The sequence below is a fragment of the Seriola aureovittata genome, chromosome 13, assembly GCF_021018895.1.
Source record: "Seriola aureovittata isolate HTS-2021-v1 ecotype China chromosome 13, ASM2101889v1, whole genome shotgun sequence".
Lineage (NCBI taxonomy): Eukaryota > Metazoa > Chordata > Actinopteri > Carangiformes > Carangidae > Seriola > Seriola aureovittata.
The window spans coordinates 19248071-19271116 of NC_079376.1; the positions used below are offsets into that span (position 1 = coordinate 19248071).

General features: G+C 37.7%; 1 protein-coding gene across 1 annotated transcript; it reads right to left on the reverse strand.

Annotated features, from left to right (window-relative positions):
* Positions 1–963: 963 nt before the first annotated feature.
* On the reverse strand, positions 964–21776 carry tpo (thyroid peroxidase). The gene is made up of 11 exons (XM_056394125.1): positions 21644–21776; positions 21239–21362; positions 19919–20048; positions 18837–19037; positions 17736–18227; positions 9807–10065; positions 6021–6191; positions 4672–4906; positions 4336–4544; positions 4055–4228; positions 964–2044 (listed from the first exon to the last, which is right to left on the reverse strand). The coding sequence occupies exons 1-11, from the start codon at positions 21774–21776 to the stop codon at positions 2031–2033; spliced, it is 2142 nt and encodes a 713-aa protein (XP_056250100.1). The 3' UTR covers positions 964–2030.
* Between the last annotated feature and the right edge of the window lie 1270 nt (positions 21777–23046).

Consider the following 23046-nt stretch of genomic DNA (forward strand, 5'->3'; position numbering starts at 1 on the left):
GAGCTATTCACTGGGTCCATTTTCTGTAGCACAAGCTTTGTGTTTATCTTAAGTGAATACTAAAGAGCAGTAGATAGTTTTATAAATCAGTCAAATAGTTTGGCTATTCCAGACCTTGCATGTGTCCACTCTGGTTTTGTTTTCAAACAGAGCTTCAAACAAACAGGAGAGTTTATCTCACTAAATAAATATCATAACTATTATAGCTTAATTTTAATCGAACAAAGATTCTTTAATCCCGACAGGATTCCTGACAGTTGATACTTTTGCTCTTCTTCAATCACTGCAGCTCAGAATAACAGAGACTTTATGATGATGACAGGAAATAAAAACTAAACGATGTCTTTTTTGAGGAAAATTATCTACACTTAAATATTTTCCCATGAATATAAATGAGCATTTCAGTCAGATTAACCTCATCAGTCATCAACAACTTTTCCTTTCGTCAGTCTGACATTACTTTAACTTTTATTTTTATTTATTTATCTACATCGCATATTCATAATAATTTGTTTATCCTCACACGAGAGCAAAAAGAATCAGTAAGAAACACAATAATTGATTTACTTATTTATAGTATATCCTTAGACTGACTTTAATGTGATCATATTGTTTATTTCACCTTGTTGAACATCACTTTTTGATTTTGCCATAACCGAAATTACAGGCAGGTATCATGGTTTATTCTCATATGATATAAAGTACTTTATTCATTGTTCTGACAATGTTTATAATTAAAAACAAAAAAAGTTATCCTGGGTATGTTAAACTTGCTTTGTAATACAGGCCTCTGGAGTCCATCTGTGTATACTGTGGTTATGTGGTATGGGTCTGAGGTCCTCCTGCAGGTTGTTTTTCATTATTGTTGTTTTGTTTTCAGAAGCTAATGTCAGCGTTCCATCAACAAGAATATTGACATTCTGGATTCTTGGCAAAATCTGAGGCACTCAAGAGGGTGGTGATTTAAAAAGCCTTTATTTTCTCATGGCTTCATTACAACAATAAAAACATGCCTCTGTGTTTCAGCCATTAGGCCTTCTTCAGAGCAAGTATAAAATGGCCACCTTTGGGCTCTTCCATTTATAAAGGTAGCATTAGTCAAATGATCAGAATGGATAGAAAGGTTGTAACATGGTAGATCCAGGCAGTCCTATCTTCAGTCTGCAGGTGGACAAACAATCACATGGTCAGCATGAACAGGTGTAATCCATAATTCAATCAAAATCACAAAATCAACCATGTGAAACAGAGAGAACAAACAACAAATTGATATATATAGACATAACATCTTACAACATCTCAATATTTCAGTACACTCAAAGAAGGCATAAAATAGTTTTTAGATTCACTTTCTCAGAGGCCCAAAGAATCAGATTCCAAAAGCAACTTTTACAAAAAAAAGGAACAAAATCAAATTCCCCATTTAAACCTGGGAATCACATAGCTTTCAAAGTATATATCCAGAACGATTCTCTTTGTAAGAGCCATTTTAATCCGTCTCCACCCCTTATTGAACTTTCTATATGTTGTAAGCGAGACACCTTTAGTGGGTTGCAACTACCATGGTTAGCCTCTTTGTAATGTAGAGCCAGTATTGGGGGTTAACCAGTCCTTATAGCACACACCCCACACTGAAGAGCAACAGAGGGACACTTTTTTCCCCACACCCAAGCAGCACTCCTTGCATTTTGTTTTTCGATTTAAGAATATTGACATGTTCAGAGCGGTGAAAGATGGACTGAAAAAACAATCTCAAATGAATTCTTGTAGGGAATTGCGTAATATAAAGATTGTGTGACACAAAGTGCTATGATTCACAGGTTAATGTGTATATTTCTGAATAATACCAAATCTTTTAAACAAGTTACAGGATATTGCCAGATATTACATTTCTTCAAGTTTAAAACATGTCTTAATCCATGGTTCCAAAAACAACAAAATCATGAAATATAAATAAAAAGAGCAAGGAAGACAATGTTTCCAAGTCTGGTCATAAAGCTATGAAGCATTTATAGGTCCACTTCAACAACTTAATGATCGTTCCCTGGGGGAGAGAAAAGAGTGTTATTTAAATCTCATATCATAGTTATGAAGCCAGTAGCAATCAAGCATGCCATACCATGAATATCTCTCACCTTAGCATGCATACTTTGATGTAACTAACAAATACTGACAGGTGCTGTTGCAGTGTTAACACCCAGCTTTCATGAGTACACTGATGAATACCTGGTGTTGTCCTCCATCTCTAAAGCATAGTGAGTTTCTTAACATACACACAGATTATATGATGCGATAGAGACTTTTCTACTGTCCCACTGCCGCTTCAAAGAAACAAAGGCAACAGTCCCCTATCTGATGACATTTTGTCGCTGGGTTCCACGCATTAAGATGTTTACTGTTGCTGATTTAGTAATGAGTTGTGTAACCCTGCAACTGGGGATTTAGTAACAGTAGAGCCACTTCCCAAATTAAATCTACTATGTTGTACGAAGTGAAATTGCCATTGTCATTACAGAAAACTGAGTGGAGTCATTCAAACATGACAGTGAATAATAAAATTGCAGAGTGGAGTGTGAGTCTGAAAGGGTATACTTTCTAATCTAATCTACTGTAATAAAATTAAGATATTCTTCATTTTAATTGACCCAATCTGAAAACACTTTGAATAAAGCAGTAGTTTGACATTTTGAAACGTATCCTTGTTTGTTTTGTTGCCAAGAGTTAGATGAGAAACTTGATACCACTGTAATCTGTCTGGTAAATATAACGCTATAGCCAGCGGCTTGTTAGTTTAGCACAAAGAAAGCAAAAAGTGCTGTACAACTAGGCTGGCTCTGTCCAAAAGTAAAAAAATCCACCTATCACCACTTACAAGGCTCACTAACTATATTTAGTTTAATAAATCTGTACAAGAAGTGTTGAAATGAAAAGTTAGTTCCACAAGTCTCTGCTATTTACTAGGACAGAACCCACAGCCAGGCTAGCCATTCCCCGTTTCCAGTCTTTGTAGCTAATCAGCATTAATTCAGATTAGACTAACTGATATTCATTTTTTGACTCTCCAAATCAGGTTGCATTTGTTATATGATTATGACTTCTTTGACTGACTTAGAATGACTTGGTATGCTGTAATCATGAGAAACCAGAATTATGTGAATTATGTGTTGTCATTGTTTTGAGAAAAAAAATACTGATCAGGAAAACAACAACAGGACATAAACTTGAAGCAATAAACAGTGTTTACTGTAAAAATTATCCAGTATCCAGGAACAGACTGCTACAACAAATCAGTTACATCAAAAGGAGCTATGTGTGCGTGCCTGGCTTAAGATCAGCACTGCTGGAACTGAGCAACCTACATTTCTCAGTGACATCATGCCAATCAATCGTTAATGACAATGCCACAAGAAAGGTGTACAGGCCTATCAAATAAAAATTTCTTATAATTAGAAGTTGCTTAGTCAACAAATGGAGATAGATGCAGGATAATAAAAAGAGAACAGCCTATTCACAGAAATGTAACCACTCCGTGATCAAATTTGAAAAAAAAACATTCCTTGCACTGCATCTTTCAATTAAGATTCAGGTCTCTCAAGGGGACTTTTATACTCGTTATAAACAGCTGCTTCAAAACCTGCTGTCCACATGAAAAATGGGTGGCATTGAAAGTGCATCTAACCTTGTGCTTTTTGATGCAGGTCGGATTAAAACTATGCAATTTGATATCCGCACAAATGGCCCTATTCACAATATATTACCTATTGGAACATTTCCTTTACACCATTAGTACCAGCAGATAGCAGTAAAGCACCAGCCAGAAAAGAGCACGGCATATACTGAATACTGTATGGTGTTCAGGCATATCTGTGGTGCTGAACCATCGCTTGGAGGATAATCTACAGTATATATATGAAGCAGGTCATACAAGGAGGATAGGCTATTAACCAGCTGACAGTGGAACCTCCCTTTCATGTGAAACTATTCAACATAGACAGTACGACATCACCATAACCAAATGCTATCAAACAAATACATGTAACTACAGTTCACATACCTGTACATTGTGGGGGTTGATCACTCCACCGATTTCCCTCACAAACTATTGCAGCGGCACCCTTTAATTTGAAACCATGGTAACAGGAGTACTGGGCAACCAGTTTGTCACATCTAGAGAACAATATGAAATCCCCGTTCTTTATCTTTGCTGGAGAGCCACAGCGCTTCAAGTCTGGAATTGAGTGATAAAAGTTTTTCATGTTAATGCGCAGGGGAATGATAAAATTCAAAGGAATGTATGATTTATGACAAGGACTAGCCCAAGTCTCCCAAGCCCACCTTCGCTCCTTTCTTCTTTCCAAGCTTCCAGATTCATCAGTGGTATATAATTGCAAGAGACATAATCAGATGGGTATTTCCCAAATCTAAAAGAATCATAGGGGACTTCTCTTAAGTCGGTGTTGTCACAGATGATCCGGGACAGAGAACCTTTTAAAAGCTCAGCCCTCTGTTGCTGGGTGAACATACCCTCAGCCTCCCACCAAAACCTGAAACATAAAAATGGTTGATCTACCATCTAAAATTAAACTTTTCAATAAATATGTTGAACCAAAGCCTTCACCCCCCCCCCCCCCCCCCCCCCCCAATTTTTTAAATAAACAAACATTAATATACCTATCTCCATTACGAAGCACATTCATCTGCTTTCCAATCAGGCACGAGAAGAGGGGACCCGTTCTTGAGCCTGGCAACAAATTTTCAACAAGTCCTCCAAGCCATACATCGATATTGTCAGGGTGTTTGTATACTTTATGTATCTTCTCAGCAACCTTGTTTCCCACAACCTCTTTGAGATCATCCAGTGTCTTAACACGCTTCAGTCCACAGAACGCTCTCCAATCATTGTATCCTGGAAAGTAATATCAGCACAATATAAATTAATAATGAACATATTTATTCACATTTTGCTTTCTTGTCAAGAGTTAGATGAGAAGCCTGACCACTCTCATGTCTGTAAGATAAACACAAAGCTAGAGCTAAGCTGTGGTTAGTTGGAAATAGAAGGAAACAAGGAGCTAGCTGTCCAAAAGTAAAAAAATAAAATAAAAAATCCACCTACCAGCAGCTAAGAAACTATGAACATGCTACATTTATCTCATACAAAAAAAAATAGAAAAAAAGAAAAGTGTTTCACGGGGGTTATGTTGCAGACTATTTTTTGCTACCACAGCGACTTCATTAAATATGGTTATAGGCTGCCAGGTTATTTATTTTTCTCCATCAGGAAAACAAAAAATAAAGAAAGATGTAAATGTTAATTTGTGACTATAAGAGGGGCTGGTAGGTGGATTTTGTTACCTTCGGACGGAGCCACAACAGCTGTTCCTCACCTGTTTCCTATTATTATGTAAAGAGCATAGGCTGTAAATAAAGATGGACGTAGCCTCTGTGACATCATCCACAGGTTTCTGAAGAGTGGTTTTGAAGCTCAGATTGGTCTGTTCCGCTGTCGCCGTCTTGCCACTCAAAGCAGCATGCACACACGCACGTACGTAGGTTAGAGCAATATTAATAGCTTTACGGAATCAGTAAAATGGTTTCCAGTAGTTCCACATAGGCACACATGTATGAATGATATGTCTATCAGCTCACTGTCAATTCAGTATCAGGGCTGTTTTTGTGAAAATGATATGAAGCTAATCCAAGTTTAGTTTAGTGCCTTATGACTTATAGGGTTGGTACTGCATTTTTCACTTCTCATTGTCATCACCATGAAGAACCAGTAAGCAGCAGCAAACTTCAGAAACAAGCTGCTAATAGGATTGGATGCTGTACTCAATGGCTGTTAACATCAAATTTGTCAAATGTATCAACACAAAGAGCTTAAAGAATGTTGACAAAGGGAGTGAAAGGAACTGGCTTTTAAGCTTTGAGGATTAAACAGGGTTGATTGTTGGTTGTCACTGTGATTTGGCAGGCTTAAGTGAACACTACTGAACACTGACTCACAGCCAAGGACTTACCTGGGAGAGCGTGATCTCGCCCTCTCTGCAGGTTCAGTGAAGCCAGGTCCATGTGCTGTTGTATATTAAGGACGACAAGCCTCTCCGTTGTCTCCTCTGACATCAGCATGTTTGGGCTAACAGCTATTGCTGCAGTTCCAATTATGCCTCTCAGGATTGGTTCAATTCCACCTAGACAAAAACAGCATTTTTTAAGTTAATCAGTCAACATAAAACAGTGGAATGCAATAATATTCTAAGTGCACATATCAAGAGTAAAAGATTTTCTGTTAATATTTAATTTCAAAGAATTTGGATATCAGTCCAGTCGGTCTCAAAATGTAAAATATCAAAAAATTTAACAAAAAAGACAACAGGATACAATGCATAAATATATATATATATATATATATATATATATATATATATATATATATATATATATATATATATATATATATATATATATATATATATATATATATATATAGATAGTAGTTTATGGGTACACTTTTCTCTGGATAGAGCTCTTTCTTTATGCTGGTTAGAAAACAGATTTGTGTATAAACTTGGATCGGCTGCTTCCACGGGGCTTTCTGGCGTCCAAACGGTTTCATTGGAGCAAATAGGATGAATGGACCGTTGGGGATGAATGTTCTGTTTATCATAACACATAGTTTCATAACTTGTGTTGCGTTAAAAATCACTGACCACTGTTTTACTGCAGTTCAAGGTATGAACTTAAGCCACTGGAGGTCAGCAAAAAGTGTTCAGTTGCCATATAAAGTAAACGTTTCTTAGTGTTCAGAATTATTATCATTCAGCTTTGTCTCTTCAAGGACAGATCGTGTTTACCTAGAATTTCCAAATCAGCATTTACCCTGGCCCTATAAACAGAGTTCATTTCAGCGTCTAATCTTCATAACCGGAGAGGCCAAGTCAGACCTGGATATAGGCGACTGGGTTGACATAATGACAGAATGCACCATTTCAGTTGATAACATGTGTCTCAGCATTTTAACATTACACTCTTTACATAATGTGTATACTGTGCTGATGGACTGAGCTGATGAATATTTTTGTTTGGATTTTTGTTTAGTCTATTTTCATCTTTATTTATTGCATTTCGTATCTGGTTATTTGTTTTCAATTCTCTTAAAAGGAAAAGCCAATTAAAACTAATATAACAAAAGAGATAGAGAATAGAAAAGCAGAATCATTGTGTGCATGTGCTAGCACCTTTAATCTGTCCTGCTCATAATCTCAAGGATATGTGACCTGAGTTTTGAAACCGATTGCACTGCATACACAACGAGGCTCACCCTTATAGCATTGTGCTACATCATGGAGTGTTTGCAGCATATTGTAGTATTTTGTAAATAGTGCTTCCAAGAACTTAATGGCGCTGTGACCTCTAATATGCACAGAAGTGAAATGCAGCTGACACAGACAGGATGAGGAGATGCTCCTCAAAGGCAATGGCTCTCTCAAAGATAAATGTGGATTGATCCGTGTGCGTTTAGATATTTGGCAGCTCCTTCATGTGTGATTGACTGTGGATTAGCAGAAGTGACTGTAGTAATGCAGAGGGACTGTGAAATGGTGAGGTGAAAGCTGAGCTTTGAAGATGAGAAAACTAGACTTCTCTATCCTTCACCTATGGTCACAAGCTTATGGCAGTGAAAAGAGCGGTCTCTACACTGTGGATTAGAGAGGTAATGATATCCTTATTTTTCAGCTACAGTAATTTGAAAAAAAAAAAAAAATAGTGGTATACAGTTGTCTAATGGGTTTATAAAAAACTAGAGGGGCAGACAGACCTCCGCCATGGCCGCCAGTGTCAAACAACATACACCAGACTTCAGAAAAAATAAAAATAAAACAAAATTCATGGTATATAATCTGGATGTGCGTCAGAATTGAATAGGTCCTTCCCCAGCCCATGCTCCATCTCTCTACCAAGTTTGGTGCAATTTATTTCCGTACTTTTTCTGTGGTCCTGCTCACAAATAAACAGCTTTGGCAAAGGTAATGATGCATATTGAAGTTTTAAAGCAGCTATTATGAACAGTTTATAAATGACAACATGAGAGCAATGATATAATGTCATATAGAGAATGATAATGATGGATCTTCAGCTACCCTCAGCTTTACATTGTCTAACAGTCTGGCCTCCAACTTTATTGTTTTGGTTCACTGAGTCTCATGGTGCCGTTTGAGGCAACAGCAGGCAGCTGTTTTCAGCAAAAAAAGCTCGAAACAAAAAAGAACCACTGTGTACAACCTGCTCAGCAACAAATAGTCGACAGAAACAGTTAGAGACTAGCTGGTGAACATAGTGGAGCATTTAGCAGCTAAACACCAAAGAGTAAATATTGGGTTTCTATTAGCCAGATGGACAAAAACTGACTCCAAATAAATGATCTTGTTGCTCTGTACCTTCTGGATGTGTACATAAGCAACCCTTTGCTAACAAGTTGACAACATCAACTTAAAAGGTCCATACCAATGGGCGAGATGGGCCTTTGTCATATATAACACCCCTCCCTCTCTGCCTTTGTTTCCTGTCTTGCTCTCATGCAAAGTCAACAGATCATCTAATACAATAGAAGGCATGTTGTTTGACATACTACTGAGCTTTACTAGTTTGGTTACCTATAAGTTCCCCGGAAGTAGATGTCTCTTTTCTACAGTAGCTACTCCAGCGGGATCATTTCTGCATTTTTTTTTCTGACTCAGTGACAAACATTTGAAATAATTTATATAAAATTTAAAGACCATCCAGACATGTTTTAAGACATAAAAATACCATACTTTGAATAATTTGAAAAATCAGGGGAGGAGGGGTTGTATTACCGTCTTAAAAATTCTCAAAATGTCATCTGCTCCTCATATTTTTCATTTTAAACAGTTGACTGCTGGACACTGGAGGTTTCAGGTCTCCACATTGCATATGTTAGTCGCATAGTGGACCATGACTGGCCTCCCAACTAGTTGCCATGTCACAAAATCCTGCTTGTACACCACTTAAAGTCTGATTTAAAGTGAGCACAAAGAAACTTTCTATTTCATGAGATGAATGTGAAAACGGCCTCCAAGTATCGAACTGCCCATACATCATTGTGCACAGTGAAGGTCAAACATCCAAGTGAAGCAACAATAACCAAAACACACATGCTGAAGGGGGGGATTTAAGTTTAGTCCAAGAGCTTTAGGGGGTTTGACCTGCTCGCCACGATATATGCTGCTTTGCTGCAGTCCGTGTTAACTGAATCTCCACCACAGATGTGGTGAGTGCATGACCCATAACTGCAGTGGTCACAATAACGAGAATAAGAGTCTGGTTGAAAAATATAAGGAGTAGTTAGCTGTAAGTACACATTTAAGAATGCATCTCCTGTATATGATAGATAACATAGTATCGTATACACAAGTAATAAATAAATAAATCATGTACTGATAATTAGTTGAAAAGGTTCCTACAGTGTAAAATGGATTATTACACCTTCTGTAATGAGTCTCCAGCCACTGGGAGGACATTAGGTCATGTACTTGGTCTGATATATTGCTGTAGGTTTTCATAGTCTATCAGACAAAGATATATCTATTTCGTGGTCTGAAATATGTGAATCAATAGAATTGTATGCAACTAATTGTTACACAGAGACAGACATCCAGCACTGAAGCTGACCTAAATAAAAAGGTAATTTTTTATTCCTTCCGCATTCCGTCTTTTTACGGTGCATTTAGTGCGCTTGCAGGATATGTTATTAGCTCCAATAGGCAGCTTCATAAGCGTGTACTGACCTTCTTTGACTATTCTCCACGGACTGAAGAAAGTGTTGTGTAGTCTCAAGTGGGTTAACTGCTCATGTTCCTGGAAGCTCTCGTTCAGTCTCCTGAGGATTGGAGAGATGGTAGCGTGGCCGAACCTGAACGCAGCGGTGGCAAACACGTTGGAGGCCGAGGGGTTTGTAGTTGGATCATAGCCCCCATAGGGTCCAATGTAATGTTCAAAAGACTCCGGGCCAATGATTTTTGGAACATAATCTCTCATGGTTATGATCTGGGGAAGAAAAAAAGAGAGAGGGGGATCACAAAGAATCAAAAGAATCTTCCACATAGTCATAAAAGAATATCTCAAATCTAAGGACAGTGTGCATCACTTGCAATTTAAAGCCACACATTGTACCTCATGGAGTTTGGATGATATCACTTGACAGATAACAACATATCCAGCTCCAAAATATAGTATCTTGTGAATGTGTATGCACGCAGCTTGGACATATGAATGCACATTTGTTCCCTTATGGGTCACTGCAGAGAATTTCTGTCCTCATCACTATTTATAAAGGCCTCAGTTCACCACCTGAATCTTAACACATGCAGTATCACACAAAGGCATATGCACACACAGATTCAAATACCCTACACCTTAATAGGACACATTTAAAGTCAGCTTAAGTTCCAAAACTAAGATCTAAAACCTGATAAATTCACCTTCTGTTGCTCTGAAGATAACTTTAAAGATATGAAATTGAGCTGCCTCTAATCTGGAGTAAAGACAGTCTGTTTAAGATGAACTTGTTAAGGCAAGAATGATTAGCTGAGATGACTCACTAAACAGCGAGAGTCTCAGACTTCCACCAATCATCCACAACAACAACCAACAGTTAAAAACAGTACCAATTGGAAACTGCAAAAACAATTCAAATGTAGTGCTCTATAATATGTGCTTGTTATGTATTAGTGATCTACAAGCAGAAGTCTGCACAAACTGAAACTGATGCAGAACATGTCAGCTGTGACAGGAGAACACAGCTTAGACTGACTTATGTTTAGGCAGCAGTGCTTCACATAGTTCTGGTCTCATATGAGTAGCAGTCACACCAGACTGCGATGTCAAGAGCAGCATTCATCCATGCAGTGGTGGAAAGTAACTGAGTACATTTACTCATAAAAAAAAAAAAAAAAACTATTGGGCACAGAGGGTCTAATGCAAAATACTATCCAGTTGCATTATTTTGGAAGTGAAGGATCCAGAGCTTTGGGGGCATGATATATACTATGCGCTTAAAGTTGAACTATCTCAGCCTCTGCCGCTTCAATTTAGATACTATTCTATTAAGTCCCTTGACTTAATAGAAGTCCAATACCAAAATACTTCCCCTTCTACTACAAGAAATTAGCAAATTATATTTTACAATGTCCACTTTTGCTTTATGTTGGATTTAACTCTATGACAGGTAAGCTCATAAATGCAGAGCTGTTCAGCAGTCAAGTCTTTTACTTAATGGACCACTTAAAAACTAAATACAACGTAATGATCTTGCCTGTCCACACTACATAGTAAAGGGGCAATATCATAGTCCTGTCTTAAAATGTATAAAACTTTGCTCAGTTAAGCTCAAATAAATCAGAATCTATTCACCTGATCACATTTCCCTCCACTTAGGTTCTCTGTCCTCCTGCATGTAATCATATTGTAGAAATCTCACTTGTTATCTTTGACAACAAGCTTAATTGTAACCATCATGTGAAATCTGTTGACCAGTGTTTTCTCCTCTCTTCATTATCCATGTCTTTATTACATCCTGGTTATATTACTGCAAATTGATGTATTCAACAGATGTAGACAGTTAAAGCTGACATACACAGTAGCATGTGCAAAAACAGGTACACATCCCCTGGCATCCACCTCATAGCACCAGACTTGAACACTTTTAACTTTAATGCTTCATTTCCTGGCTAATTGCACACTACCCTTGGCCTGGAAGTGGGTCTTTTTATTGGTTAGCAATTACTGCCCCAGCACATATTTTAATGCATTAAAAGTAATGCTTTTTCAGTGACTTGTCAAGAATAATGCAGTATGAAAACAGAATCCTACATTACATTCGCCCTGTGTGAGCTTGTTTGCTGGGAACACAGCTGCCTGAGGATTTAAATGGGGGGGGCTTGGTGAGGTGTTGGGATTCAACCATATGGACCGACAAACTCCAACAATGAGCTGAAAGCTGCAAAGGGCTGCAGAGTTGGGTGGGTTTTTTTTCCCCCCCTCTGCGGGATTGGATAATTAGTAAAGTTTTCACATCATAGGCAGTTTTCAATGCCAATATTAAGAATAATATACATTTGCAATATGCCTACTACATTATATTAGACATGTCTTAATCATCTCATAGCTTGTTATGTTTATCAAATATTAGTATATAGTGGAGAGTTTGTTATTGTAATGCTTTACATTACATGGAATGCCTGAACCGTCTCTCAGGCTTAAATTTAAATCTAAACTTGCAACCACAAGTGCTTCAGCTTTAAAACTCAGCTGCCACAGCTAGCAGTACAAAGTGTACTTTGTAATTGAAGACTGTTAATCAAGTAAAGCTGAATAGGTGAGAGAATTTGTAATGCCTAAACCATAACTTGGCAATTAGATTACACTAGTCTTTTAGTGGCAGTTTTCAAAAATCCAGTGAAGCTTAGTGGGTGACAACCATATGCAATAATTGAATCCTTGCTTGCAATAGAGCCATTTCACAGCAAACATTTTGGTGAGCTAGTTTCAGAGTCCTGGTAAGGTGCAGGCTGGCTCTCTGTCATGGCTCACTTGGATACTTGATCACAGCTTGATGGCAAACTCACTGGCAAAGGATCAAAGGAGCTCTAACAAATGAAATTATGCTTGTGGCTCAGTGATTCTAGTGAAGTGTTTTGCTTTCATTAATCTCTGTACAGCACTTAAAAGCCTATATCCAAGCCTGCCGATCTGTTATCTTTTGTCACAGGAAGTCATGTTGAGCCTGTGCTGATGTGTATAACTAGTGTGCTTATTGACTATTTGCCATTATATATGTAAAGTGGGGCTTGTCTGTAAGAATCATCTACTGGTCGTTGGGCAATAAAGTACAAACTTTTTGTCAAAGTCAACACTCTTCTCTTGAGAAACACAAACAGAGAGCTTTCTTTATTCTTCATCTCAACTTTGAGATTTTTTTTTCTATGAGAAAATAGATAAGGTTACAGTCTGCCGGTTTGCAGCCTGGTCAGACCAGATAGCCCCTCACTTTTCACTCCACTTCCAATACAAGGATTTTCCAAGTCAGTCATGGTTATAGCTACAGTATGTAAATCCCCTACAGTACCTGCCTTTTATGCTTATTTAAAAAGCCCCTCCACCTTAGACCCATCTCTTTTTAATATTGTAAATCTCTTTTCTCTGGTATTGTCCCCGAGTCACCTGAAAACAGCAGCTGTTAATCCATTGCTATAGTACAATTTCGGCCCCCACAAAAAATCTCAAAGATTACAGAATATTTTCCATCTGCTCAAAAAAAAAAAAAAAGATGTACAAACCTTTACAGCCTAGTACCAGAGTCACTGGTCCCCCACAGTAGAAGCAATGAATCATTTGCATTAAAACATGTTCTGTTCATTATATTTCATGAAGAATGCATCATCATTAATCATGTTTTCAGCCTGCAGGTAATGGAAATAGCTATCAACAATCAGTCCAATCAGTCATTGCTGCACAACCTGCCTGTCATCCATCATCACTACTAAGACAACTAAAAAAGTAAAAACAGCAACAAAGCCCTGCTGTGTACATAAAAACGTGCAGCTAATAGTCAAGACAGAGGAATCCATGTGTCTGCTAACTGGTATGAAGTTTGAGTGTTGTCTTTGCACAGAGACTGTTTATATGATGAAGGATTATCATGTGTCAGTCTTTGACAGTTTTGACTTGGCTGACGCCCGCCTTGTTATGAAGAGCGTTGTCATACGAGCACACAGAGATGCATCTAGGACTCGTGCTGAGCAAAGCTACATTAGAAGCATTGGGTTCAAACATAAGAATAAGAGGCCATTCAAAGAGGCCGATTTGAAACACAGAGGAAGTTGTTTGATTTATAAAAGACAAAAGAAAATAACTAAAAACCAAGGTTAATATCTAAGTGATATAAACCATTTTTTGATTCCCCTTAGCAAGAATCTGCAGGACAAGAATAAAATGTTGCATAGCTTGTTGGAAAACTCCACAATTCAAAACAGATTTTAAACCTGCAATTTTTTTGGCCACTTAGGTGCAGCAGAAACAAGCTGTAAACAACACTGACATACTATTACCATATAAATTAATACGGTGAAAGCGTTAGCATACAGTTGCCTGTTTATATATCCAACAGATATTGTATTGAGTAGCTAATATTACCTTTCATTCAGAGTTGTGCTTGTCCAAACATCCAATAATAAATCTCTTAGCTCTGCTTTTGGTCTCGACCAACTCCTGAGGGAAATATCTCTTCAGATACTAAATGCTACATCAGCTGAGGCCAACTGTTTCTGTCTGCTATACGGTGTAGTGTTGTAGGTTTTTAAAAGCTTTTTTCACTGAAAACAGCAGCCTGCTAGGCTGAAAACAACAACTGTCTCAGAGCTGTGAGAACATTAACAAAACATTACAGTTGCGGGACAGAGAACCAAAACAATGAGCTGAAAGATTGAAATGCTTCTTAGAGCTGAGGGGAACTACAGAGATAGGGTATTGTTCCCTTTGCATTTGTCACTGAGCAATATCTTTCACATATAATTCGTCATGTGACCAATTGTTAGTATGAAAAACAATGATTGTAGGTGATTTGAACACAGGCTTAGGGGAGTTGTTGCAAGCCAACTTTGACATCAGTTTCGGGAACTGCACCATCACCACTGAGGTGATTTGTAAAAGATTCTTCTGCTGAGACTTTTGCAATGACAGCAAAGCAGCGGATTCCACAGCTTGTTGACTCTTACAGTCATCAGACTGAGAACAGCAGCTGTCAGGGTCACACAAGTTCTGAATCAATTATACGAGAAGAAAGCTTCATACGGAAAAAGGTTTTCACTATTTAGCTTTATCTCGTCTTGTTTTACTTACATTTCAAATCATAAATGCTACTAAAAGAAGCAGCCATGTCAACTAACTAACCAGCATCTTTATCAGTGTTCACTATGAGTGAACTCTCCTTTAATATCCAGACAATGCATTTTAAATCTGTTAGCAAAGACATTACATGTTTTAAAATAACTGAGTCAAAGCTCATTCAAAGAGAGTAGTTGAGAAACAATGTCACCACAAGGCCCATTTTGCAGCTGTTCTGCTGCTGTCGATCATGTAATCTTCAACAGCAGATGGAGGTTGCACAGTTAGCATAGAATTGTTGCTGTTCAGATTTTCATTCAGGACTAGGTTGGCTTAAAAGCTGAGATTCATATCTGATATTTCATGGCATGGAAGATCATGTGATGTGATCAAAAGTTTTCAGAACTATTGCAAGGCCACTTGAAAAAGGTCCCAAATGCAGACATTTTAGTACGAAAAAATGTGGTTCACTGATTTAACAAAGCAAATGAATGCTTACAAGTAGATAAGGTACTCCGGGGTCAAAAGGCAACAAGGCAGTCCAAAACAGGCAAACAATCCAAACCCAAAATCCAGGAAATTGGTAAAGGTAATTATACAGGTAGTATGGGTAACACAGGGACTCAAGCCATGAACCATGCAGTAACTGAACATAATACTCTGGCATCTGATGAGGTGCAACACAAGGCTATAAATACTCAGGGAACTAATTAACTGATGAGACACAGGTGGAACAGAAAAATGGCGGGAAAACACAAAGACAGGAAGTAAAACCACAACAGGCACAAATGGACAGTAATTTCAAAATAAAACAGGAAACACTAAACAGTCCGGGCAGGGACAAGGAGGGGCCTATCATGACAATGGACTTTGTGGTGAGATTGTTTTTCAGCTGTTTTTCTTAACTGTTAGCTAAAGTTAAACTGTCAAACAGAAGCACTTACAAGATGCTTGAAAGTAACTGACACAAATTACTGACCCTTGTTCAGCAGGTGACTCGCCTTTATGAATTCAACAGATTTCAGCTGAGTGTAGTTTATAAATCAGGTTTTAAAATTCTAACTGAATTCATCTTGTTGATTTTGTAAAGCTCTACTGTATTTCTATCATTGCTATGCACAGTCAATAATAACTACAATAATTCTATTTTCATCTCTGCAAAGTCTCCAGTCAAGCCTTTTTTTTTCTCTGCATTGTGAAAACTGTTATGACCCTGAGTCATGATTTGCTTCACAACAGAAAGAATTAACAACTCATCAACAACCCTCCTCCTTACATACTTTATATAAGTTTGCCTTTCTTTAATAATATGTTATTGCAACTGACATCTGCAGATTATAAAATCTCCATACTCATAAAGGCTGAACTAGTTTGTCCCCCCCAGGACATAATTTGTGTTCCTCAATAGAAACTTTATAGCAATTAGACAGAATCGCTTTATTTACATCACACAGCTGTGTCTCTAGTGCAGTACATCCAGATTGTAGGATATAAATGAATCCACAACTTCTTCATGTGAATCACTCCGATTTCTGCTTGTCTTGACTTCGTACTAACCAGAGCATGACGTCCATTTGATTTCTTATCATTATCGTCTCTGTATCACAATTGGCACTTACACAATGAAAGTTGATCGTCTTGCCTATTTAATGAGGTTTTAATGGGGGATAATGTGTATGTTGGCACTCTATGTGGTAGGAAATAGTAGGTATGAGTTCTTCTAATCTATATAAATCCAACAAAATCTGTCCATGGTTAAACTCATTGCAGCACAGTGACTACAGTCTGTAGAAAAAACCTGCAATGTCAGTGGTGACAGTGGTTGCAGCAGGAAACCATGGAACTATTGCTACAGCTGGCTACAGAAATAAAACCATCTGATCTGATATGTCATCCCTATGAATATGACTACACAAGCAGGATATAAAACAAACAGAAGTGTTTTTTCTGTGATAATCTGAGGTGAATTTTTCTGGAAAGTCTGCAAGATCATGAATAAAAAAACATTCAGGGAACTCACCTGAAGCCCGAAGAACTGAATTACAATACACAAGCTGTTTTGCATAAAGAATTAGCTGACCAAATGCCACTTTTTAAAAATTTCTGCACTTAATTTGAGCCCTCAGTGGGGTTCTGACAAAGATGGATGAATTTTTGATGTTACAGATGTTAGCACTTTGCTCCAGCTGTACAAGATATAACATTTTTGGCACAGAGCACGAGACAGAGAAGTGGTTGCTACTCTGCATGGCAGAAAACAAGACTGGTTATTTCAAATTACCCAACAGTACAAACATTTCTAGCACTGCTCAATGAACTGTTAAATAGAGCTGAAACAAGTTGCTGATTGACAGAAAATTAATCAGCAATCAATTTTAATACTCAATTATTAATTAAAGTCATTTTAAAGACAAAATTGGTTCCAGCATTCTTAATGTGAATATTTAAGGTTAGATGAGCAGAAAAATATCACTCACCAGAAATGTAAGAACATCAATGTCTGGTTTGAGTTACATTATAGATCTTTTTAATTAACATTTAAAGTTGCTAGGAGGATGTTATTTATTTTTTTTAAATTTTGGACAGAGCCATGGTAATTCTTTCGCCCTGCTTCAGGCCTTTAAGCTAAGCTAAGCTAACCGTCTCCTGGCCTGGAGTTGTTTTTGTCTTCTCACCTAAATCTCAGCAAGAATGCAAATTAGTGTGACACCCAAAATGTCAATTTAGGCTCTGAGAAATTGACTTTTTTGTGGCATGTCAGCACAGTTTTCAGTCATTATAAACTGGTTTTAATTTTGGCATACTGAAAACAATTTTAGTTACTAGTCACATACCTGATGCAGAGCTCCAATAATCTTGCGGGTTTCTTGGTATATAATCTCTGGGCTCCAGTGATCGTTCATGCGTCTCAATGCCTCTGCAATTCGATTGTGTTCCCTAAGCCACAATGTATGCAAAGAAGTCAGGGGCAAACCCTCATTGGCCCGAGTGTCTCCAGCACTGAAACACTCCACTCTCTCCCCCTGCGGGTCCTGTAAGCACTTTGACGGCAGAGAGGCTACGAAAGGAAGGTAGGGTCTTCCTTTTGGATCCTTGAACTGTTTGTTGACAGAAAGTTTCCCGTTTAAGCCAGAGAGGTCACGGAGTAACCTCTCCATTTTTGGAGTGTGGCCATACACAACTGATGCATCCATGAACGATGTGATGGCGTTCATCTGTTGTCGCTGCAGAGCTTGTATGATATCTGAAGTGAAATTCAGATAGCAGACTGAGGTGGAGCGTTGGAAAGGCATGCAGCTTTGTGCAGCGGAGGACATATCACGGGTCTGTAGAGAAGATAAAATTATTTATAACAAGCTGCTTCAGTAGCATCTTCAACTACTTTTGAGGGATATATCAGATTTATCTGTTGTGATTGTGGAATTTAAAAGAATGGTTAGATGTGAGGTGAGAAGATTGACCACTCTATGTCTGACCTTTGCTTAGCATAAATATTGTGAAGCATGTCTGGCTCTGTCCAATGGTAACAGAACCCACTTACCCACAGCTCTAAATCCTCACCAATAAATGCGTTATATTTAATTTGTTTGATCCATACAAAAACTAAAGTGTAAAAGCAATTTGTGGTTTTAAGGAGAGTTCCTGTAGGTGTGTGAGTATTTCTTGGTTAAGAGTAGAACATTTCTGGAGTTTGCTTTGGTCGTGCAGGAAGTCAGTAAGTGCAGGAAATGAGTCTTTGTGCTAATCTAAGGTAAACAGTTGCTGGCTCCAACTTTATAATGAATGGACAGGTGTGAGGGTGGTATCAATGTTCACATCTAACTCAACAAGAAAGCAAGTAAGTATAATCCTTAAAATGTCACAGGACTGTGACAAGAGAGCAATCAAGACAAAGGTAAGCAAAATGTAGAAAGACTGTTGTGCTTTCAGTTTACCTTAATGGGAAAGCATGGATGCACATTTTCACATGTGCTCGAACAGTCCGTGAATGTCAAAAAAGGAGAAGGGCTGGTGCTCTGAGGAGTGAAGGTTATGTCATGGTCGATGTACTGCCCCCACTCCACCAGCATTTGAGAATAGAGGTCATCATTCCTTTTTGAAGAGCTCCTCATTATTTTCTTGCTGACGTCCCATGGCTGTTGACACAGTAGGATTTGTAATTTTTGGCAGACAGTGAGTACTACGTTTACAACTGCATTTTCCACACAACCATCTCTGCAGTGACTTGCCATTTATCAGTTAGAGTTTTTTTATTCTGGGGGAGGCCTTTTGTGTTCCAGTCAGGGGTTATGATGGATGATAGCTTTCTTGTTTGTGTGAGCTAGTTCATTCTTTAATTCATTAACTTATGTTATAAATAGATAAATGACTTAAACTCAACAAAAGGGGCTGTGATATGGCAGGTTTCTTTTTTTTATATCCTAATTTATCCAACAAAAAGGACTTTGGCAACTGATTATAAAATGAGAAATTCAATATATTAAGCATCCAAGATATGATTTACTTGAACCCTTTTTATAAGAAATGGAAAAGTTAAGATCAAAGATTATTAAATATCTAAAAGACTAGTAAATCACAGCTCTTATATGTGGAGGTAAACTGCAGGCTGGATACAACTGATGCATATTTCATGAGTTCTTCCACTAAAAGACCTCACTCTCACTGTGTAATGAGTGCATAAATTAAAACTGAAATTCAATGCAAATATCAGCGTAACAGTTTCATTTGCTGTTTGAGAGAAATAATGTTTATCCACATGACTGGAAACCAACTCCTTTCTACTGGAATAGTGTCTTTTTAAAGCACAGGCCATAACATTTAAACAGCAGCTGTAATCTATGTCATCTCACACACACTTCTGCTCTTCCTAAATTGCTGTGGACTTTATCTGCTGTAAAACAGGTTAGAAAAATAAATGGAATGCAACATTAACTCCGGTTTGCAGGGCTAGCTCGCTTCATTTCTAATTTCTCCACCAAGACCTTTGTGTCCGTCAGACCAGCATTTTGTAGATTACCAGGGGAAGTTGGAATCCATTATGGAGCCGTCCTTGGTTCCAACCCTTGGGTTCGCTCTCGCCGTCTTCGTATTCAGCTGGAAGCCATCTGACCAAGTGAGTGTTGGCTGCTCCCCAGAGAGGATTTTGCCTGACAAAAAAAGAATCATGAAGCATGTCCAAAAATGCTGTAATGCAAAACAGTATATGCCATCACTGAATGCAACAGCATTTGTTTCCCTCCAAATGAACTGCAACAGTTTGAGATAAAAATCAAATTAATATCAACTTCTTATGCTAGGCTCGCTGACAGGGATTTTCTAAATATTTTCTTACTCTCTATCACTGGCTGACACAATAGTGATTCTGTCAGGGTTTTGAGGTAAGTAGGGGTGGACCCAAATGTAGCCAACATATTGGGGACGGTGCAAGCAGGTTTATTCAACAAAAGAACTTCAAAAAACAGGCACAGGGACCACAGGTGATGACAGGCAACAAGAACAGAACAAGGACAAACCCGGAGATGAACAGGACGTGAACAGCTTGGAGACGAACCAGACAAGAACAGGAGACGTGGACTGATGAGGACAAACCCAGATATCAACAGATGAACCAACACAGACAAAGGGGAGCACAAAGACTATATAGACAAGGGAGGCAAGGGTGATTGAACACAGGTGAAACACATTAGGGCCAAGACAGTTTCCACCAAAACACACAGGCATTTGCTGTTGTAAATTTGTTGTATATAAATGTAACCTCTAGGACACAGGGCAGGGTAAAAGTAGCATAGGCACCAGTAAAATAATCAGGGAATTTCAACTGCCAATTTTAAAATGAAATCATTCATTAAAATAGAATGTTTATGTGACTTGATCTTTGTAATCAAAGGGCACATAAAAGTAGGGCACAATAAAATTTTTATTTAAAAAATCCAAGTTTTATTTTATCATTTTCAAGTTGGAAACTGCACCATTGCTGCTCAAACTGAATTAAAGAGAAAACTCTTAAGTGTACACCAAAGTACCCCCATACTACGATGAAAATGAAACTGAATGTGAAATGGATTTCTGCTTTTCAAATTGGCAGAAATTGTGCAACCTAAGTTTTGAAATTTCAAAAGGGAAACTGGGTGTTTGCATTTTTAATTTGAGAGCAGCGTCGGGCTGTGGTGGCTGCGGCTTTTATCTCAACTCACTTATCAGAATATAATCATGTTCATTTATTCACTCAACATAGTTCCTGCCTGCATTATTGGTTCTTATACCATAATACATTTTCATGTAAAGCAATATGGTTCTGGTTCTTTGAATATCAATTGGGTTGAAGTCAGTGGGCTACCTGTTATTGCAGATGCCAGATATGGAGCGGTACTTTGGGTTGAGTTGGCAGCCGGCTGGATGTGTTGGAGGAGGACACTGACACAGCTCTGCGATCAGCTCCACGTCCTCCCATGACAACAACTCTATCGCAGAGACATAGGAGAGTTAAACAAGAGAAATTAAATGGAATTCAATCTTTCCGCACTGTACAAGCATATAAAATGTGAAAGTACACCCACTATCAAATGAGAAACAATAACTGTGAATATGCCTCTTTTGTCTTTTTAAATTTCCTTTATGAGGACTTTAGTTATTGCTCATATACATTTAAATTATCCTAACTCCTCTAACTCCATGGTGTCCAACTGTCTCTTAAGCTTTGTTGCACAGTGAGATCCTCCAGATTTAATGAAAGCAATTCTACCTGGAGTCGTGACATTCCTTTTGTATCTCTGTCTTGCTCTGCTCTTTAGGACTTTCAGAGTTGTTTGAAAAACCTCTGCAGCTTGGGCAATCTCCAGGGTCTCAGGCTCAGTTTGCCGACGGAATGCAAACATATGCGTGGAAGATGATGGTGCGCTCCGTCTGTGCACAGAAATTGACAGGTTTTTTCTTTCCTTTTTTCCTTTTTCATTTTGGAAGGTAGTTTTAGTTAAAACAGAGACGAGATGTTAAATGTTAATTCATTTGATAGTTTATTACCGTTGTCTAGAGTGGAGTAAGGCTTCATTTACAATTTGAAGGCTCTCTTGATATGACGAGATAAGCAGTTCTCTAACAGTTGTGGCTGGAAGATACACCGTACATCACAAAACAGCACAAAGATCACTTAAAATGGTATTACATGCTCTCAGTCTGTACCAAAATATAAACTGTATACTGCAAGTGGCAGAAAGTAACTAAAAGTTTTAAGTATTTACTAAACTTGAAGTAATTTTGAAGTACCTGTACTTCTAGTATTTTAGAAGTATTACAAGTATTTTAGTATTTCTACTTCTATTCTACATTTTAGAGAGAAATATTGTATATTAAATAATTAAACCAGAATACATTAAATACAGAATACATTAAACGAGTAGTTCACTCTTACATCTTACTTTGTGTCTTGATTTTTACTTAAACCTCTCAGATGGTTTCATTTAAAAAACTGTTTAAGGCTGAGGTGGAGAAGTAAAATTATCCAATATCATATCATATCATATCATATCATATCATATCATATCATATCACATCACATCATATCATATCATATAACATCATATCATATCACATCATATCATATCATATTATATCATATCATATCACATCATATCATATCATATCACATCATATTATATCATATCATATAACATCATGTTTGTGTATTTTTTTCTCCCACCAAATTAATCATCTCATGGCCCCTAATTTCTATCTGGGGTCCCTTAGGAGAGGGGCTTGATCCCCAGTTTGGGAACAACTGTATGAAACTACTTTGCTTTTGCTGTACATACAATAAAGTAAAATCCCACCATCCTTGCTAGTAAAATGCTACTCATGCATTATTGCATCAGTAATGAAAATGATATCATATATAATGTGTCACACACAGGGAACATTTTTCTGCATAACGAATACTTTAACTTTCATACTTGAAATACATTTTGGTACATTTTACATTTATACTTATGTACTTTTACTTACTTTTATTCAATAGGATCTGACTTTCTCTTCAACCACTGACTGCCTATCAAACCATATTGAATACAAGTGCTACATGTAGGATTTTAACTGTCAGTAAACACTTATTTATATGTATTACATCCTACACATATTTTGATGTATTTGAGG

Bases quoted from the DNA above. Each gene is read 5' to 3' on its own strand.
- tpo (XM_056394125.1), bottom strand. From the start codon at position 21,776: ATGTTTGCATTCCGTCGGCAAACTGAGCCTGAGACCCTGGAGATTGCC. The intron at 20,049-21,238 runs GTAGCCCACTGA...TTTTTTTGTCAG, and splicing joins TCTGGCATCTGCAATAACAG to GCAAAATCCTCTCTGGGGAG. The intron at 18,228-18,836 runs GTAAACTGAAAG...TCTTCTCTACAG, and splicing joins ATCCATGCTTTCCCATTAAG to ACCCGTGATATGTCCTCCGC.